Below are 21,376 nucleotides of genomic sequence, written 5' to 3'. Positions count from 1 at the left end.
GAAAGGATGATTTTATTCTTTTTCTTTTTTTTTTTGCTGTTGATTATATTGAGCTGTTAAAGGTTTCTTTGAAAGTGGCAAGCTTCAATGAAATGAGATTACATATGTTTTTGATATAGAATTTTAAATATACGAATAAAAATTTTTAAAAATTTTGGAAAATTGAATTGCTTTTTTTTTTTAGAAATTACGAATGTATCCAAGATAATCGATTGTCAAAAATTTGAAGAATGAATATTTGAAACGAGTAATATTTTTGTTTTTTAATTTTTCGAAAATATTGATAAATTTTAAGAATTATGAAGATCCATTAGATGACAGTTTATTATGGAAGATGATTGATTATCTGAGAATTAGAGGGTTTTCAAATATAATTAAGAAAAAAAAGGGAAACCAATAAAATATCCATCTTAATCTCATTTTATAAAAAAAAGAAAAAGTAACAACTTTTATATAACCATCTTTTCTCAATCTTGATAAAATCTACCCTCTACCTTCTTTTAATTACATAATTTGCATAATTCGTCCCTCGACGAAAACATTTCCAGAATATGAGCCATAAATTCTTCCAAAAAAGAGGGGACACTCTTATCTCACCGGGATATAATCATTTTATCACTAACAACTCTAACTTTAAGCGAATCCATTTAACCCAATTTAATAACCAATTTTAATAATTCCACGTTTGCTTGTTATAAGAAAAAAACATTGCAAAAAGTTTCACAAAAAGAAGCATTCCCTTTTCCGAAATTATTCATGTAAATACGTGTTCAAAAAATACGAATTTTTGAAAAAGGGTCCGGGAAATCATACACGATGATGGGAAGCGGTGACAGCAAGGGCATAATACCTCGGCTGTGCGACAACCTCTTCGACATGATCGCGAAGCAGCAGAGCTCGGAATTGACCTACAAGGTTGAAGTTTCGTACATGGAGATCTACAACGAGAAGGTGCACGATCTGCTGGATCCAAAACCGAACAAACAGTCGCTTAAAGTCAGGGAACACAATGTTCTAGGCCCGTATGTGGATGGGCTTAGTCAGCTTGCTGTCACGTCGTTTCAGGTAAGATCCCCCCTTCATCATTCATGAGAAGATAATATATACTTAAGAGTACGGAGAATACGTATTTTGTTAAGTTATATATCTTTTTTTTTAACTATTTTTGGTAAACGTTTTTGTAATATTTTTACAGCTGACTGATAATTTTTATTTGGCATGAAATTTACTCGACTCAAAGTTTTAGCATTTTTTTCGTGTGTTTTGATTACAATTTTGCCTCGGAATACTTTTTTCCAAAGAAGATGAAAATAGATATCAAATTCTGGAATCGAGCCATTTCCAGATATTGGTTTCCAGAATTCATTTAAGCTATTGAATCACCGTATTGAATCCTGCGTTAGTTAGAATCATAATATTATATCATGAAGCTATTGAATCCTAGAGTTATTAAACAGAATAGATCCTGGAATTATTATATGGATCATTGAGCTATTCAGATTCCCTTAGAATCGTTGATAGAATAAACTGTTGAATCATTAAATTGCTAAATTGAATCTTTGAATTATAAATTATCTCATAATTCAATTAATAATTAAGCTATTCAATTATTACACGTTAAATTATTATTATCTATTTAAATTATAGTTATTTAATTTTTAAATTATGAAAAATCATACAAAAATTTATTATTTTGTCATGTAGAAAATTAAGAATTTAATTAATTATATGATTAGTGAATATGTAATTTTATGATTATGTAGTTATATGATTATCTTTATATTTTCAACGATATATTTTATTTAATTATAATCTATTTGTAAAAATTCTTTTCAATTATCATTTATCAATGAATAATGACTAACATACTTATCTAGTTTTTACGCAAAACAACAAATCACATCGGTTTTATTTATCGGTTGTTTTGTCTAGCAGCTGGCACAACTCCAAAATGAAACTGTTATGATCAATATCTGTCATTGCAATACTTCGTCAATTTAATTCCTCCTAATAATATACCATTTTCTGCAATTAAACTACAAAACTAGAAATTGTTTATGACTACAGGAATTAAACAACTAACAACTCTTTAATTTTTAGAATATTTAGAAATTTATTACATAATTTATTATTTTATTTCTTTTTATTTTCTTTTTTTCCCGTCGTTATAAATTTATACAATTTCATTGAAACCGATATTTTTTCGTACTATTAATCTTAAGCTTTTATAAAATTTTTCTTTATTTAATTTTTGCTTTTATTTCTTTTTAGTAATAATATCGATTTTAAAATATTCGCAATATAAAATAGAATTAATATGACGAAATCAGAACGAGACAAAATCAGAAACTCGCTATAACCTACAATAATAATTTCATTATCGTATGTTTATATACTCCACACTTGAGTTTAATCCAAATATTTACTTGCTTTGTTTCATGGATGAAAACTACAAAAGCGCGATGCTCGAATTGAGGTCTTTCTTAATTAGAAACCATACAGAAAGTTCGTGTATTATACTTTAATTATATTTTGTCTGGTGTTCGTAATTTAATTGATACTCTGATGCCAATTAAAAGAATCGCATTAACCTTTGATTCAAATTTTCGTTGAACTATAAATGACCATGACAGTTGTCATTAGATTAAAATTGCATTTTTCCATTCGAAAAATTAATATAAATTATTATATAGATCTTCAATCTATATAATCCAATAATATTAATTATAATTAATACAATTTTATATAAATTAAAAAAAATACATATAATAAATCATTAAATAATTTATTATACATATCTCTATATAAAACTATAATCATACATATTAATTTTACTATGATTGAGAATGTTAAAGTATCAATAGCCTGTAATTTAAATAATTTGATATATTTTTATTCTTTATTTTCCCCTTAAACACACAAATAAAAATAATATGCAAAAATAATAAAACTAATAAAATGTTAAAAAAATCTATAATACTTAATTGACATATGATGTAAATATTGCAATTAAGGTGTCGCTTGCATAATAAATATTGCTTTCTGACAAAGTTTTATTTTAACATCATTGCTGATCTCATTGATGATGTCGTAGTATATCTGATAAGTGTAAATGCAAATTACCACCTGATATGCTACATGTTAAATTATATATATTATTTATTGAAATTTATTCTACTTATTCATTCCATTATGCAAATACCTACTAATATATATTGATTAATAATACTTTTATTAAATTAGATTTAAGATTTAAAGAAATTTTAAATCAGGAGAGTAAAATTTAAATTTATCCTTCTTTTAATATTTCACAAATTGATTATCTCCATTCTTCAAATTTCCAAAATTGTTTTCTACAATTATAAAAATGTGACATACACCTATTTTCTACTGAATTCCTTACTGATAATTGAATCTAATTATTCAAATACTTGAATTTTATTAATGTTAATTCTTGTCCAATAATATATATTTGTTTAATTGATTATAATGATGTTAAAATTTATTCAAAATTTATCCAAAAAGAAATGTAATTCATTTCAACTAAATATTGAAATTTTTCCCTGTAATGATCTATGAAAAATATATTCGAATAACATGACAATTGTCCCTTCGTTACCAACTTGATCGAGTTGATTGAACTGTCACGATTAGGATCGATCGAATGACTTTTACCGATCGTTCGAGCAATGTACATTAAACGAATAAAGATATGTATATATATATATATATAAAACGATATATGATCCTTTAAGAAAGTAAAATCAGGTCGTTTTACATATAACGAAGGTAGTGGTTACTTCTTTTATGCAACAAACACGTTTCGTGCATACCAGTAACGCGTGATAAGTTTCAATTTGCCTCATCGACTGTGAACTAGGATAGTATCATGTCACATTTTTCGGCTTCATTATTCTTTTAATACAATTTTTTTATCGTGAATATGGAATACCTTATTATCTATTGGAATTGAGTAAGAAAGTTAAAAGTTTGTGAAATTTTGTAAAACAAAAATGAATTAAAAAACTGAAAAAACAATTTAAATCTACTTTTATCAGTATCATAAATAATTCAAATTTTCTAACAATATAATTGTTAACTGAAAGATAAAATCCTTGATAAACTCTATAATTCTACAATCTATTGAAAATCAAAAGAAACATTTACAATATTGTGATATTTCTCATGAATTAAATTATAAAAAAATAATATTTCATATATATTAAAAATTAAAAAAAAAAAGATTGAAATAAAATTCCAAATCCAATGATTTAATATAGAATCAGAAAGACTTAATACAATAATGATAGTATCCATTTTAAAAATCATGCTCAACCAATTTTTTCCTTCGTTTATTACATTCTTACTAACTATTATAACACTGTGCTCACCGCTGAAAAAAAAATCTTTTCCCAAAAGATTGCAAGATCAAACAAACGTGACTGTCCAATCTCAATTGAATTTTCCAACTAGCGAAAATCTCAGGAACCACTTACACAACATCCCTGACCAACCTGTTACCATCATTAAACCATACATTCCATCAGCTGAATTTCCCAACCCAATTACCCTAATTTCCCAACACTTCTACAACGAACGAAATCCTCGATTCCAGGTAACTCGAGTCCAGAAATTACCTTTCACCGTCAGTTTAAACTGAACCTGGATCTATCCAGAATTTCTCGCGTTGGAGAAAAAATCGGTATCGACAACGAGAGAAAATCGAGAAAGCTAAGCGAACGAACGATTTTGCAGGACATCGACAATCTGATGGCGGAGGGTAACAAGTCGAGGACAGTTGCGGCGACGAATATGAACTCTGAGAGCTCGCGTTCGCACGCAGTGTTCTCCGTCATCCTGACGCAGACGTTGACGGATTCGAAGAGCGGCGTCAGCGGTGAAAAAGTGTCGAGGATGAGCTTGGTGGACTTGGCGGGGAGCGAAAGGGCTGTGAAAACTGGGGCGGTGGGCGATAGGCTTAAAGAAGGAAGCAATATAAACAAGTAATAAAAATGGTTTATTATTATTATATTGGAAGAGGAAATTTGATGTGTAGTCATTGAGCTTTGGTTGTGAATTGATCGAATATCAATTTTCCTATCTTGCTTTTTTAGAGAAAATAATAATATTCATTAAGAATTGATTAAATATATGAAAAAGTAATATTTAAAAATATTCGATGTAATTAAGAATGCATGTATATATTTATTTATAGATCAAATTAATCGAACGTGTATTTTTTGTTTTTTTTCGTGAGAAATGTTTACGATAGTTTGAGTTCGATTGCATAAACATACAGAATGTGGAAAGAAACGATGGATTATGAGATATAAGAGAAATAAATATTTACAGATCCCTAACGACGTTGGGTCTAGTCATTTCAAAGCTGGCGGATCAGAATTCCGGAAGTAATAAAAATAAAGACAAATTCGTGCCGTATAGAGATTCTGTTTTAACGTGGCTGCTAAAGGTATTGTTTAATACTTACGATGTATTAAATAATGAATTTCTTAATTGTTAAGTAATAATAATAAAAAAGACATTACATTCGTACTTGTACAGCTGATGAAATTAATATGAAATTGCTAATAGAATCACTTAATATGAAAATCTTTTTTTGATAATTATTATATATATTAATATATAATATTATATGATCGATTTATATTATTAAAGATTTACAGAACTGTACAATTATAAAATTGCATTATATGTATTCATAAATAATGAAATAAAACTTTTTCCATTATTTTTATATTTAAGAAAGATTTAATTAATTTTAAATGTAATTTCTTCATTTACAACCACATTTCATATTTTATCATTAGGATAATCTTGGTGGGAATAGTAAAACCGTAATGGTGGCCACTATATCTCCAGCTGCGGATAATTACGAGGAAACGCTTTCCACTCTACGATACGCGGACAGAGCTAAGAGAATTGTTAATCATGCGGTGGTCAACGAGGATCCAAATGCAAGGATCATTCGAGAATTGAGGCAAGAAGTGGAGGCACTGAAAGAGATGCTGTTACATGCAACTGTAAATTGATTAAGACATGTTAACACTTACATATTAATTTTATGTTAGACGAGTTGAACAAATATGAACCATTAGAGCCATTAAAGTCTTGGAAAAATTATATTGGAATCTTTTATAAGTCTAAGATTTATAAATCCAAATATGTAGATGATCATGTAGTTTCTAATTTAATTTAAAAAAAGAACGATTAAAAAAAACAGAATAATATTTTAAATGAATATTTAATTGATATTAGATAAAGTTATGAGTGTAATATTATTAAAGTTTTAATAAAATTTTAATTCTTCATAATATTTTGAATACGTTTTCATATTTGGATATTTTAATCATTATTAAAATAAATTTTTAACACCGATTAGAAATTTTTCTTTTTAAAAAAATTATTTTTTGACTTTATTAAACCTTTTCCAATTTTTTCTCTGTTGCAAAGGGACAAGGATCGATATTGGGCCAGCAACGCACAGATATAACGGAGAAGCTGTCGGAATCGGAACGATTAATGAAAGAAATGTCACAAACATGGGAAGAGAAGCTGGTGAAAACGGAAAGGCTGCAACACGAAAGGCAACAAGCCTTAGAAAAAATGGGAATCAGCGTCCAAGCCTCTGGTATCCAAGTGGAAAAGAACAAATATTACCTCGTTAATCTGAATGATGATCCAAGCTTGAACGAACTGCTAGTTTATTATCTAAAGGTATCTAAAAATGCCTTAGAACTTATAACACAAATGAATTTTAATTTGAAAAAACTGTGAATAAAATCAGACTTCCTTTCAAATTGTAGAATACATTACTATATTTGTTTACAAATTTTCATTTTTTTATTGAATCCTTTATATAATTTTTAGAATAACCATTAAAAATATATTATTAATAATTATTCTACCTATATTTTTAATTATTAATTCTGAAAAGTAAAAATATACTAGAAAAAGAATAAACCAAATATAATTTTTGTAAAACATTTATCTACCATGTTCCCATATATTAGTTTCTTTCATTTTATTCTTTGTGCACATAAATAAGATGAATATATTTTAATTAAAGATCAATTTTAAATAAATGAAGAATTCCATTTCATCGTTTCATCATTTGAAGTACAAATGTAAAGTTATAAAAATAGACAAAAAGATATTTCTGATTACATTTGTATTTGTTAAAAATTAGGAAAGAACTCTGGTTGGGGGACGTTCGGCTAAGACAGAGCAAGATATCCAATTGCACGGACTTGGTATCCTGCCTGAGCATTGTGTCATCACGATAGAGGAGACTGGCCTCTATATGACGCCATTAAACGGTGCTAGGTGTTTCGTGAACGGCACTCAGGTAGTTGAGAAAACACCGTTGTTGCATGGTGACAGGATCGTCTGGGGAAATCATCATTTCTTCCGGGTGAATTGTCCCAGAAGCGCAACAGGTAACGCTTAATGGATATCGTTGATTGAATTCTTTAAGATCGATGCGTGATATTCGTGTATGCATGTAACTATTTCTGCTCCCAGCGATCAACAGTGAACCTCAGACGCCGGCACAGAATATCGATTACACCTTTGCACGGGAAGAACTTATGCTTAACGAGCTGTCGAACGACCCTATACAAAGAGCCATCGCCAGACTCGAGAAGCAGCACGAGGAAGATAAACAGGTATGCTTGGGGACAAATGATGTTTGATGAGGATTTATAGAGATATTGCTGATGTTAAAGAGAAGAGAGATTGGTTCTATAAACTTTGATGAAGAGATATCGTTGATATCAAAGATAAAAAATTGATTATTTTAAGAATTTATACATGATCAATGTAAAGACCAGCAAGAAATGATTATAGAATTGAATATTATAAAATAATAATAAAATGCATTATTTGATTGATAAATGGCAACAATTTTATCATAAATATTATGTCTTTATTATTTTTCAGAAACTTCTATATTTTCTACAAATCTTTATGTTCTTAATGATAAGAAAATTGAATTCCTAAGAATTTTAACTGATAAGTCTTAATTCTTTTTATCACAAGTTACCAAAAATTCAGATACATATAAATCTTAAGCATCTTGTTTATCAAGTTTTATCAAGTTAAACGTGACGATTTCTTTTTATCTTTAGGTTGCGTTGGAGAAACAGAGACAAGAATACGAACGTCAGTTCCAGCAGCTTCGCAACATTTTGTCTCCATCGACACCTTATTCTCCTTACGTACCATACGACCCCCTAAGGGGCAGTCAAAGTGGTAAACTTCCTGCTTGCACACCAACTACGCAAATGCGGGTGGAGAAGTGGGCTCAAGAAAGAGACGAGATGTTTAAGAGAAGTTTAGGCCAATTGAAAGCCGACATTTTGAAGGCGAACGCTTTGGTACAGGAAGCTAACTTCTTGGCAGAAGAGATGGGGAAACAAACAAAGTTTAGTGTCACTCTACAAATTCCGCCCAACAATTTAAGTCCAAACAGAAAGGTAATACTTGTTTACTTTAGATTAATTTATTCTAAATTGATTATTAAAGATGTTCATATATAAATGTATATATTATCTTTCCTATTCTTTTAGAAGACAGCAAGTTTTATTTATAGATATTGATATATCATGTAACTGAATTGATATTATTTTTTTTTTATTGAATATTTTAAAGAATCGAAAGAACGAACTCTTTTATAAATTTCTTAATTTTATTTAATTTTTATTAATATTGATTTCATTTTGAATATATTTTACGTTATATATTTATCTTTGTTCTCTTAATTTGTGATTGTGACATGTTTGCTTTTACAAGTTCTCACCATACTTTTTTTATTTTATTGATTTCCATTATTCTTTCATTTATGTTTATGTTCGTTTTGCTTTATTTTATTCTGCTTTCACACTCTTCGACATGTAGAGTGTATTTTTTCAGCGGGGCGCATTCGTCAGCGAGCCTGCAATTCTAGTGAAAAGGACAAATATGGGTAGCCAAGTGTGGTCCATGGAGAAGTTAGAAAACAAATTAGTCGACATGCGGGATATGTACGAAGATAGAAAGGATCCCAACAATTGTCAACGATTGCCTGCCATTAAGGTACAATTTTAACGAATTCAAAAAATTCTTAAACAACAAAAACCTTCTATTTTAAGTTAATTTAAAAAAAAATTAAAACTTTCTAATTTGCCAACTGAAATTAAAATTAAAATTAATTAATTTGAAAAACTTTTTTTAAATTTAAACAGGATGAAGTTCCCGGAAAAACTCAAGACCCTTTCTACGAGTCCCAGGAGAACCACAACCTCATTGGAGTAGCGAATATTTTCTTAGAGGTTTTGTTTCACGACGTTCGATTAGATTATCACACGCCAATTATCAGCCAACAAGGAGAAGTCGCTGGACGACTGCAGGTCGAGATTAGTCGCATATCTGGTCACTTCCCTCAGGATCGTATCTGCGAGGCGGCGTCGGAATCGTCGGCTGATTCGACCTCGTCAGAGCCTGAGGATTATTCCGGCTCCAGTCACATCACGTGTCGCGTGACTATCAAGCAAGCAACGGGTTTGCCACTGTCCCTCAGCCATTTTGTATTTTGTCAGTACATGTTCTGCGGATATTCGGATCCCACAGTAGTCCCAGCCGTGGACAACTCGGAACAATTGAACTCGAATTGCCAGATAGGGCAAAGAGACTCTCTGGTGTTCAAGTTCGATCACACGAATGATTTTACCGTGCCTATTACGGAGGAGTTTATCGAACACTGTGCAGGTGAGTTATCGCGAAAATTTATTGCAATAGCAGATTACACAATAATATTTATCACGCCTGCATGTGTGAGAGAGTATCAAAGCATTTTAGGTAATTTAATATCAGTTATCCAGTGTGCTTTCTATTCTTAATTCATAAAATCTATCTAATATAAATCTTAATTTAATCCAGTTCTTCAAAAATTTAATTCATGGAATGATCTGATGAAAAAAGTTGAAATATATAAAATATATATATATATTTTTTTTTTCATTTGCAGAAGGGGCCTTAAGCATAGAAGTTTGGGGACACCGAAGTGCCGGATTTTCCCGAAGCAAACCAGGCTGGGAAGTCGAGCAACAACTTGCCAAAGCTAGATCTTTGGCTGATCGATGGTCGGAATTAACAAGGAAGATCGAATTATGGGTTGAAATTCAAGAGTTGAATGAGCAAGGAGAATATTCGCCAGTGGATGTAGTTGTAAAGCAAGATACGTGGACAGGTATGCATCTTCTCTACGTTTAAATTTGATACAGTTTAATACATTGAAATTAATATAATTTAATATTTGTTTGTAGGGGGTATTTATCAATTACGTCAGGGTCAGCAACGACGAATACAAGTTCGTGTAAAACCAGTACAAAATTCAGGAACATTACCCATTATTTGTCAATCGATATTAAATATAGCAGTTGGTAGCGTGTCCGTAAGGAATCGTCTTCAAATTCCATTGGACAGTTATCAGGATGAAGACTTAAGCATATTAAGAGAAAAATGGAGTGAAGCATTAATGAGAAGGAGACAATACTTGGATCAACAGATACAAAAACTTATTAATAAACAGGGTATGCGATAGAAACTTGAAATATTAATTCAAATGAGAAATTCTATGATTGAGCATCAATTAAACAACCTATGATTTTTATTATATAGATAAAACTGAACAAGATATAGAACGAGAACAAAGTCTAGTAGATCAATGGGTCAGTTTGACGGAGGAAAGAAACGCAGTGTTAGTTCCTGCGGCAGGATCAGGTATCCCTGGTGCCCCTGCTGATTGGAATCCTCCTGCAGGCATGGAACCACATATTCCTGTTCTATTTCTTGATCTCAACGGTGTGTACAATTTTATCTTATTCATATACCCACCAGTAATATAACATTTCTCTAACAATTATATATTTACAGCCGATGATCTCTCAACGCATCAGTCAGGGGAAGAAGTCTCCGTCACTGGGGTGAATTCTATATTACCAAAAGAACATGGTAATAAATTTTACAATTTGCCTATAATTCGTCACATAGAGAAGGATGTGTGCGCCATCGCTGCTTGGGACTCCAGTATACACGATAACAAACATCTGAACAAAGTCACAGACGGTAAAGTTGTAATAATAGCAATATAACAGTTAAAAATATTGAAAATTACGATATTTCAAACTGTAACAATAATATTTTTGCAATTTTCTCGTATTTCAGCGAACGAACGAGTATTTTTAATTTTGAAGACAACGATACGACTCTCCCATCCAGCGCCAATGGACCTCGTACTGCGCAAAAGATTGGCCTTGAACATCTACAAACGACAAAGTATCACAGACAGAATTTTCAAAAGGATCGTACGTACCGATTGTTTGACCCAAACTGGAGTCACTTACGAGGTCGTGTCTAATATACCAAAGGCAAGCGAAGAACTGGAGGATCGCGAAAGTTTGGCACAGATAGCCGCCAGTGGCGAAGACAACAGCCTATGCGACGGTGAAACTTACATTGGTAAATTTAATGATTAATTAGCGGAATATTTATAAATTGAAGATCAACTTGGACAAAAGCATAATCGAAACACTCACATGTCTGATGTTTGCTTAGAAAAATATACACGCGGTGTTTCTGCGGTGGAAAGTATCTTAACTTTAGACCGGTTACGACAAAGTGTCGCGGTAAAAGAATTACTGCAAGCACAAGGTCAACCACTTATGCGCAAGACAGCAAGCGTACCCAACTTCTCGCAGGTACTACTGCCTCTACGCCGTCTCGGACGCACTGTATGCTTTTCGTTTAATTTGTTTTCTTCTTTTTCTTTTCTTATATTTTGGTATTTTCTCCCTTCAAATTCAAATATTTCTTTCGTTCATTTCGAATCAGTAGAATTTTAGAAATTTTTATTTGCATTTAATGGGTTTTTGCCATCTTTTTAGCTTGTCTAGAATCATTTGATCGCACGAGATAAAGTAAATCTCATTGATGAGTTGGAAGATTAAAAAAAAAAAAGAATTAAAATTTACATGATGGACAATTTGTACCATTACTCTCAATTCTAATAATTCTAGACAAACTATGGTTACATCATATAATATCTGTTTTAAGATATAGGCGAGTAACACGATATACCTGCTATTTACAGATCATGAGATCCGACACCTCGATGGACTCTCTAAACGTGACACGTTCTGAAAGCGTGACTGATCTCAACACCGAGTTAAATGGAATACTTCATTCGCGTCGTGCATCCACGGGTCACACCAGAAACGATGAGAACTTCGTTTCTGCACCAGTTTCTAAACCATTTGGAATCGGTAAGCAAATGTTCGCATCATACTTATTACATTTTTCCAGTGAAACATTTTTCAATAATAATAAAATCATAAACGTTCTATGATTTCTTAATTGCACATCCTATATAAAATAGCAACTGGAAATATCAATGTATACAATTATTACGTTTGTTCCTGCAATTTATTGAATAAACGATTAAATTTTGAATAATATAATTTATGAAATCATAGAAGATGTACGCGTAAAAATAATAATTGATAACTCGGTTAATGAGATAATAATAAACTAAAGGATTCTTTTCTTATTGTTCACACAAAATATATTCATTCATACAATTCATCTTCTCATTCATTAGTTCACCGTTCATTTTGTAGTAATCCATTTTATTATAATACAACTGATATCGCATATCACTTTTAATATCTTAATCGTAATTAATCAACGATTGAATTAACACTATTGTTCATAATAATTGTTAACAATATCCAACGGTACTACCATAAGCACGCCAACAAAAAGGTAATTCCAAAATTTCTTGCAAGAGAGTTCTTTTGCTCCGCAAGCGTTTTTGCCATGATGTTGATGAAGGCGTAGCAAATTTAGCAAATCAAATCTTATTTTGTTTCGTTATTACGCTGCTCTTTGATACAGAGCTTGTTACACTGAACGCAGAATTATTTATGCTAAATGGATTGCTACTCACATAAAATTTAATCGAATTTTATTTTTAACGTTTTTCTTTTCTTTGTTTTTCTTTTTTCTTTTTCTTTTCTTTTTTTTTTTTTTTTAATTTTATTTTATTCCTTGATTGGAATTTACGAATTTATAATCTTATGCGAATTTCATCATTTAATGAATGCAACATCTTAGTTTGCTTAAATCACAAATTGAATTATCGATAATATTTAAACGCTTTGATAAATTTTAATGGCACTATGTTTTGAAAATCTTAGTCTTAGAATAAATATATATATACCGATTTACTTACGTTTTTTCGATCACTTCTGGTTGCCTTGATTTTTTCGCTTTCTTGAATTATATTCGACGAAAAGTCTATTCATTCATTTATGAAATGTGGCTTATGCAGTGTTTTTTAATATTATATATACATATATATATATATATATTTCACCTTGCCATGATAGTCACTTTAAGATTTGCCCTAGTTTTTGACTGTTTTAAAATTCCACTGTTATGTCTTCCTTTGGTATTGGATATGTTGTTTCTGAATAATGGAAGATAATCATTACATCCGTTTCCTTTTTTATTCTTTTTTATTATTGAAATTCATGTCATCCATCGTTAGCATTCCCTTCCATCGTGTCTTTTATACATTACATAATTATCAAAGAATCGCAATTCTTTTTTAACTCTTTCAATATATTCAATATATTCAATATATTGATAATTATTATGAAGTTTTCCAATTATTTATCAGTTTTTTTTCAACTCGATTCGAGATAAATCCAAAAATTTATTACCTTAAGAATTTCTAAGTATCATGAAAAATTTTTAAGATCAAAGATACAAGCTTCAAATTGATAGAATTTTTTCGAACGAAGCTTTCGAAAGTTTCGTGGCAACGCGCGAAAGGGTTAAAAATAAATAACGATAATTCTTTCAATTTCTTCAAACCAAAAAAAAAAAAAAAAAAGATACCATGGAAGGAAATCGCTCACTCACTTAGAACAAACACCGTCAAACGTTTGATCACTCTCCTTAAAGATGTTTGGTAATACCGATCTCCCTCTTAGCAAATTACACACTGGAACTTCGTATTTATTCTATTTACAGCTTCTATCATACTGTTATGTCACCACGCTATGTTCAACTTTTACGCACGATTCTTTCGTTCGATGAAATCTCATTCGAAACGTGAATTCACGAAAATCATGGCTGAAAAAAGAGTTGAGCATGGTAAAAGAAAAAAAAAAAAAAAAAGAAAGAAGAAAAGAAAAATGATCCATTTTTTCTCAGATCTGCCTAGCGTTTATTATTAGCAGCGACACTTAAGCTCCACCACTTTTGTCACAAGAATTTCTTTTTAAATGCCTTATTATATAATTAGCGAATTTTGTAGCAAAATTGAACGATCAATTCCGAGTTATATTAATATACGCAACTTATCTCTCTGTTCCTCTGTTTATAACACTACGTCTACTACTTCTACAACTATTTCGGCCCACGCAAGGCTCCATTCTGAACTCAGGTAAAATGGAGTCTTGATTGATATTTGATTGATGCCCTAACAGGCAACGACGATTAGTATATACATATGTCTCGTGAGTGGTTGAGTCTGTCTGTTGTTTTTAGTTTTCCAGTAAGCCTTAAATATGTACATATATATATATACATATATATATTTGTGTATATTGTGTGTCGATGGTTATTCATTTTTGCGATCTATAGCTATTTTCAGAACTGGAAGAGATTATATGTATGTTGATAAGAAGAATGTAGAATGTTTGATTAATTATTTAATTTATTAAGTTCACTTTAAATCTCTTCGTCGATTTGAACTTTTTATTCGTGTATCAATCCCTTCATCTAATTCCTTTTCTACTCTCAAAATTTTTCTATTTATTCTTATTAATAAAAATCTGTCAAATAAAACATTTTTTCTAATTCAATATTGAAATATTTCTTCAAGTTTCAATAATTACATTGATTTATATAATTATGAATATTTTTGAAGCATCTTCAATTGAAGTAACTTGAATCTTGAACGAGGCTTAAAGATTTACAATAATTTTCTAGCGCGGTTAATGATGGATCACAAAGCTTTATCTTTTTATTAAGCTTTTTATCCTCATATTCAAAAATTTAAAAAAAAAAAACGCTGCTTTATTATATTCCTTTTTATTTCGAACCATCAACACTTTAGGTTTTGAAAATAGTTAATGCCTATACGGTTTCTTTGCAATGAATTGCAATGTTGTTTTAGTTTCACTGTTGCATGCGAATGTGCCCTTTTACGTGCAAGCAGAATCTCTGTTCGTTCATTGTCTCTTCTCTGTTTCTGGCTCACATGTTCACACAATGATTTTTCTGCTCATGATCGATCGCTTAAAAGAAAGTCACGTCAACGCATTGCAAAAGCAAGATGAAAGAACGATCTTCTCCCGCGGCTATCGCAATTTCTATCAAAGATCACCACTGCGTAGAAATCATATTCACTAGCACTGTATATCATTGACTATACAATCGAAAGCATGGGTATTGAGATATAATTATTTCGCAAAACTTATTTCACTAGAATAGAAACGATTATCTATCTAGTTCTGTTTTATATACATATAATATATATAAATATTTATTTATCTTTATTTTGTATTTTTTATTTATTTATTTATTTTTTTTTTTTTTTCATTTCGATTATTCGTCGAACGTTGGAAAATTATTACGTTTGACGAATTCTCGAAAATTGGTAAAATTTATTTACCAACTCGTAAGACTGAATTTAAAGAGTGAACCAACGCGTATTTATAAATAATATATATTTTTTACCACGATTCAAATTACAGTTGAAGAGTAAAGAATGAAAAAAAAAATGTAAAAAGAGAAAGATGATTAAGATCGCTTGTGAAATTGTTCTACTTTTACTGTCTCTACCTGTGAATGTGCTATTAAGCGATATTTTAGAAAACTGATGTAGGGTAACTGTATCATATATGTGTAAATATATATAAATATTTATTGATTAATAATTTAGGTGGATATATACGCCACTGAAAAACAATTTGGGATCATTTTGTATTCATTATACAAAAAGAAATATTTATAATCGAAATATAATTAATTAATCAATAAAGAGACTAAATTGTTTTTCATTTAGAAAAAAAGAAAGAAAAAAGCTTATGGCTTTATGGAGAATAAAAAAGAAAATGGGATATTTGAAAATTTGAAATGTATTTAAAGAACTAGATTAAACTTCGTGGAATATATTTAATAAATATATTTTAAAAGAAAAAATTAAGAATTTAAAAAAATCCCATTTTCTTTCTCTACAGGAAAAAATTAGTTTAAAGTCAAACAAAATCAGAGTAAACAATTTCAGAATAGTGTAGAGGGAAAAATTAAAAGTAATTTAGCGATGCATGAGATTATTGTTTCAGACATAGTGAAGCATGCTTTATAAAAGAATAGAGTCTATCTAACGCTATCGATTGTACAGTAAAAAGAAGATATTTTTATTGAGAACGCTGTGACTACCACTATCACTATTTTGACTTTAAACTAATACATTATTGTTAATATACTTTATAACAAATCCAGGATGCAAACGTTTAAAAATAATAAAAAATATTTCTAAAGAATTATTTTAATTGCAATTAATAATTATATATATATTTATATTTTGCATTTTGGATTTGTTTTAAAATGGCGAGTTGAATCGTTTCATAGATGATATATATTGAAAAGAGAGAAAGTATATCTACGTAATGTCTCTATTTCTTACAATTCTCCTCTGAGTATTAAAATTACCTGTACATACAACACAGTCTCTGAATCTTCGAATTTGACACAGAGACATATATTCTGATCTGGCTTGATTGATAATATTGAGTGTCTTCTAGCAGGCGTGATCAATCACTCGTGACAAGCCTGCAAAGAGAAAAAAAAGAAAGGTTTAAGAAGGCTCGCCATTAAGAGGAGAATGTAGTTTTTAGCGATGATCGAGGAGAATACGATTGCAGGTGTAATCAGTACGTCTATCTCCTTTCAGCGAGACCAACTTTCCTGAATCTGAACCTGAATCTCAACTCATTGACACGTCTGCAACAATCCACCTCTGCCAAGTGTAGGTGACACTCGCTGTTGACAACTCTTTCAAACTGATTTGCCATGAAAAGATACCCTCTGATTGATCGATACTATAACTCAGAAATTTAAAATTAATAATGATCAGTCAATTTCTATTTCATTGGTGTATTTTATGAAAACATAAAAAATGAAATTACTTTACGAATACAATTCTTCTTTATTGAATAATCTTTCTCCAATATTTTATATTAAACATCTTGTTTAACTACAATTATAGATACAGTAAAATAGAATTTTTATATTTGTGTATTTTCATATCATACAGCCAGGTAATATTAACATTGCTAAAAAAAAAATTATTTGAAAATTACTTCGATAGAGAAAGAATTAAGTTTTTCCAGAAATCTAATCAAATCCTGGCAAGTTTGAAAGAGTCTATTCGATCATTCTAGTAGTGATTAGTAGATTATTTGGTTTCCTTACACCTTATTTCGATTATTACGTAGCACAATATGATAATAGATATCGATAAAACCATTCGTTTTCCGTTCGATATCTTTTTTCTCCGTAGTTAATGTCCTTATTGGAACTGCAGCCTTATCGTGCCGCAGTGCATAGTTTCCCATATGTGTTCGATGTTTTATTGCTTATTACGATTTACCTTACGGTACCTTTTTCTACTTCTGTTTTTACCTTTATTTCAGGCTGCCTTATATTCCACGTATTATGTGCTTGAATCTTTTGAATCTTTAGTATCTCATTCGAACACTTGCTTCGATTAAGAAATTTTACTCATATATATACTCATTTTGACACGTAGAAATACACACAGGATAATGAATAATTTAAGGATATCCAAATCCATCGAAGAAACAAAAATTAATTTATCAAATGAGGACGATGAAATGAAAGTATTTGGCAATTTTGATCGAAAATAATCGATTGGGCTCTAGATTTGAAATTCTTAATTATTTCATAGAATCGAATATATTTATTAATGTTTCGTTATAAAATATTTAGATAATTTTTATTTCTATTCGGATATCATTTAATAATCCTAGTATTGATAAATGATACGTAGAGATGTACGATCCCAAGACCTCAATGCTATTATTTTCGAAATTCGAATTTTCAGAATATAAACGTAAAGATAATAATTTCGATTGCTTGATAGATACTTATTATAGTTTTAGCCGATCACGTTTTCAATTATTCGAATCTATTCCAAGATTATCGTTCACTTTTATATCCCAAACCAAATCCCGAACAATATAAAAATACTGTACATACACTCGATTCTATCCGATCTTTTCTTATCATTTCGAGATCATCCTGCGTTTCTCTAATAATTAGAACGGAGGGATCTTTGAACTTTATCCATATATATACATCAATGTAAATTAAAAATTTGACAAAGGAATCGTCGAATACGTGGAATATATATACAATTACCCTTTTCGTTTTTTTAGGAACAGCATGGACACAATCCTTTTGTTCGATATTTTTGCAATCACCGATATATGTGTATCAGAACCGACCTGGCACCTTTTAGTGTGATCATAAACCCGATTAAGTGGAATGTATGTTGTTACCCAAGAAAGAAAGAGAGAGAGAGAGAGAGAGAATAATCGTGATCAATCATGGATCTATCGATTCCCTTTTCGTCGATTTTCATCATGGTGGCCAGATCGGCCCTGATATTCTTGCAATATTGTCACAATTTTTCACGCGAGAGACTTTGATCTTTATTCTCTAATCACATTTATTGATCGGACAATGTTCGCTTTTAGCGTCTCCAAATATGGTGAGTGGCAAATTGGGTCTACGAATGACCACCCTGCACGAGGAAACGTCGAACGCTGGAAATCAAGTGACGACACCTGTTCATGACGAGGACGAAGAGAAGAGCGACGCTGATTACTCCGAATATGATTCGTATCAGGTAGTACACGTTCTTAAGCCTGGAAAATATCTACGTATATTTTATATATTCGAATCGTATTGTATACTTACATACACGATTATTACGTTCATTTTTCGTTAAAAATATGGATGATAGATTTTGAAGATCGTGATACGATCTTACGAAAAGAAATATTTAAACGAATATGAACAATTCTTACGAGTTTCGGATTTGCAATTTCATAAGTGTTAATTAAGAAAAAAAGATAAATTTTAATGCAATACATATTAATCTAATAATATGCTGTTGGATGAAAATTGAAAATGGAAACATAAGTGAAAATGGGTTAACGTGTGATCAAATAAATTGTTACTTCTCGTCACTTCACGATCGACAAATAAGAAAAGAAAAATTCTTAAGTTCTCGCGGTTATCGCCATTGTCACAATCAAATCACACGCGATTACGTTCAGGCACCGGTGAAACCAGTAAAACCGCTAACTTCTTCACGCACACTGGATTCTCTCGTCGAACTTCAATCGACGAAGATCAACACACCGAGCATGAGCAGCAGTGGTTACGGTTCCCAAGCTGTGTCCACGACCAATCTCACGTCCGAGGACTCGATCTCCGTCAAATCCATCAGCGTGGACGAGACCCCGGATCTGGAATATCGAAATTTATTGGACAGCAAGAAACCGGAAAGGATGGACAGCTCGTTGGTGGAGGAAACGCCGGAAGAATACATGGGCGAAGTGACTAACGCGTTGGGCAACTTGAACGTGATGGAGAACACTTGTGGCGAGGGTTAGTTGAACAGCTCTTGACAGAGCAAATATTCGAATATTTAAATATTTCGTTAGGATAACTGAAGGATTTGTTTTCGAAGTCGTTAGATTTTTATCAGCAGCTGTGAAATTTATATTCAAAAATATATTAACAATTGAAAGCTTTATATTCGTTGTAAGGATTTCAGAGAATGCAGTTATCACATGTTTTTGTTTTTCTATCGCATAGATCGTAGTAGAAAAAATTTGGAAGAAACAGGCACTTACGTGGATGCGGACATCGACAGCCCAGTTTCTTCGACGAAAAGCGACAGCGATGCAAATACCGGTGCAACGCGTATAAACTCTATTCAAAAGAAAGATATACCGAGCCAGGTTTTGAGTAATAGAAGAAAAAGCGATATGGAAATTAGCCAGGCGTCGAATTCTGGAGAAGACAGCCCTTTGGAGGGTAGTTCGGTTGTGCACACGAAGCTACCACCAGGCAAGGTAAATATCTTTCTGTCTCTGTACGTACACTTGCTGTTGTACATTCAAAGAATCGAAGAAATGAAATTAACTCCGCTCATAATACTTCTATGTTCTGATTAAACTTTAATATTTATCGACGATTATAGACAATTATTGAATTGAATTTTCTTAACTAACTGTATCATTAACTTTTATACTAAATTAAACAATTAATCTCGTAATCACAGGTCGTGCGACGAAGGAAAGCTTCTGCTAGCACAGGAAGGCCTCCGAGTTCTCAGCACAGGGCTTCATTCCCCATGGTCCGTCCACAACTTTCAGAGAGCAAAGCTGCAGCACGGCTTGAACAATCAATGCAACCCAACATGCCCTATGAAAACGGTGATAACAGCTCATCTGAACGAATCGATGGTAGATAGATCGTATTCGCTAAAAAAAACTATTTTACAAATACATATTCTAATTAAATTTCTTCTAAAAACTTAACAGATGATGTGAGCGACAAAAGTTCAGCTTTCGGTTCGAGACACGATTTAAGCAGAGTCGAAACTCCACTCCCAGACTGGGTCGTAGTTGGTGAATCAGTGTTGGTTCGCCCATACAGCTATTCCGGTGTGATAGCTTATGTTGGCCCAACAGAATTTGCATCTGGGACGTGGATAGGAATTGAACTTGATGCTCCGACTGGTGAGATTCACTATTTTTAAACAGAAGATTATTAATTTTCTCTACCAATGTAGAATAATTTATATTTTTTTCTAACAATTAGTCTTCTATCTTATTAAATTAATAAAAAAAAATATTCCTATAATTTTAGCTAGAATTTCAATGATTCGTAAAAGTTTCTCATTTGATTGAATATCGATAAAAGAATTGAGACTATTACTTTTGTTGTTACAGGTAAAAACGATGGTGCTGTGAATGGCCATAGGTACTTCACGTGTCGACCGAAATGCGGAATCTTCGTCAAAGTGGACAAATTAATCCAAGACAAACGGGGCCGAGCACTTAGAAATTACACCAGTACCCCTCAACCTGCACCGATGCGCAGAAGTGTGAGCAGAGGTGAAGATATTTTGCTTGAATAATTTTCATTACTTACAAACTTGTTTCATGGCATCTCCCATTTCTCAAAATTTAATATCTTACTC

General features: G+C 31.2%; 1 protein-coding gene across 11 annotated transcripts in view; it reads left to right on the top strand.

Annotated features, from left to right (window-relative positions):
* LOC107993301 (kinesin-like protein KIF13B) overlaps positions 1 to 21,376 on the top strand; it is a 125,456-nt gene that overhangs the window by 95,281 nt on the left and 8,799 nt on the right. For 2 of the 11 annotated variants that reach the window (XR_009831548.1, XM_062080793.1), the window contains exons 4-28: positions 797 to 1,065; positions 4,756 to 5,003; positions 5,353 to 5,470; positions 5,829 to 6,041; positions 6,472 to 6,735; positions 7,208 to 7,457; positions 7,543 to 7,685; positions 8,148 to 8,495; positions 8,917 to 9,093; positions 9,243 to 9,765; positions 10,025 to 10,246; positions 10,323 to 10,589; positions 10,678 to 10,860; positions 10,933 to 11,124; positions 11,224 to 11,517; positions 11,614 to 11,789; positions 12,149 to 12,320; positions 14,492 to 14,509; positions 17,027 to 17,101; positions 18,855 to 19,006; positions 19,440 to 19,773; positions 19,984 to 20,243; positions 20,453 to 20,636; positions 20,715 to 20,912; positions 21,126 to 21,290. Coding sequence is in view for 10 of the 11 variants with exons in the window: in XM_062080793.1 (XP_061936777.1) it covers positions 797 to 1,065; positions 4,756 to 5,003; positions 5,353 to 5,470; positions 5,829 to 6,041; positions 6,472 to 6,735; positions 7,208 to 7,457; positions 7,543 to 7,685; positions 8,148 to 8,495; positions 8,917 to 9,093; positions 9,243 to 9,765; positions 10,025 to 10,246; positions 10,323 to 10,589; positions 10,678 to 10,860; positions 10,933 to 11,124; positions 11,224 to 11,517; positions 11,614 to 11,789; positions 12,149 to 12,320; positions 14,492 to 14,509; positions 17,027 to 17,101; positions 18,855 to 19,006; positions 19,440 to 19,773; positions 19,984 to 20,243; positions 20,453 to 20,636; positions 20,715 to 20,912; positions 21,126 to 21,290 (5,445 nt within the window). In the remaining variant the exon portion in view is untranslated. The remainder of the gene's footprint in view (positions 1 to 796; positions 1,066 to 4,755; positions 5,004 to 5,352; positions 5,471 to 5,828; positions 6,042 to 6,471; positions 6,736 to 7,207; positions 7,458 to 7,542; positions 7,686 to 8,147; positions 8,496 to 8,916; positions 9,094 to 9,242; positions 9,766 to 10,024; positions 10,247 to 10,322; positions 10,590 to 10,677; positions 10,861 to 10,932; positions 11,125 to 11,223; positions 11,518 to 11,613; positions 11,790 to 12,148; positions 12,321 to 14,491; positions 14,510 to 17,026; positions 17,102 to 18,854; positions 19,007 to 19,439; positions 19,774 to 19,983; positions 20,244 to 20,452; positions 20,637 to 20,714; positions 20,913 to 21,125; positions 21,291 to 21,376) is intronic. The other 9 variants (XM_062080796.1, XM_062080794.1, XM_062080795.1 and 6 more) reach the window with 9 other exon arrangements.

The sequence above is a fragment of the Apis cerana genome, linkage group LG10 (assembly GCF_029169275.1).
Source record: "Apis cerana isolate GH-2021 linkage group LG10, AcerK_1.0, whole genome shotgun sequence".
In the NCBI taxonomy this organism is placed as follows: Eukaryota; Metazoa; Arthropoda; class Insecta; order Hymenoptera; family Apidae; genus Apis; species Apis cerana.
Note: the sequence above shows the minus strand (reverse complement) of the source record. Positions and strands in the feature narration are given on the sequence as shown.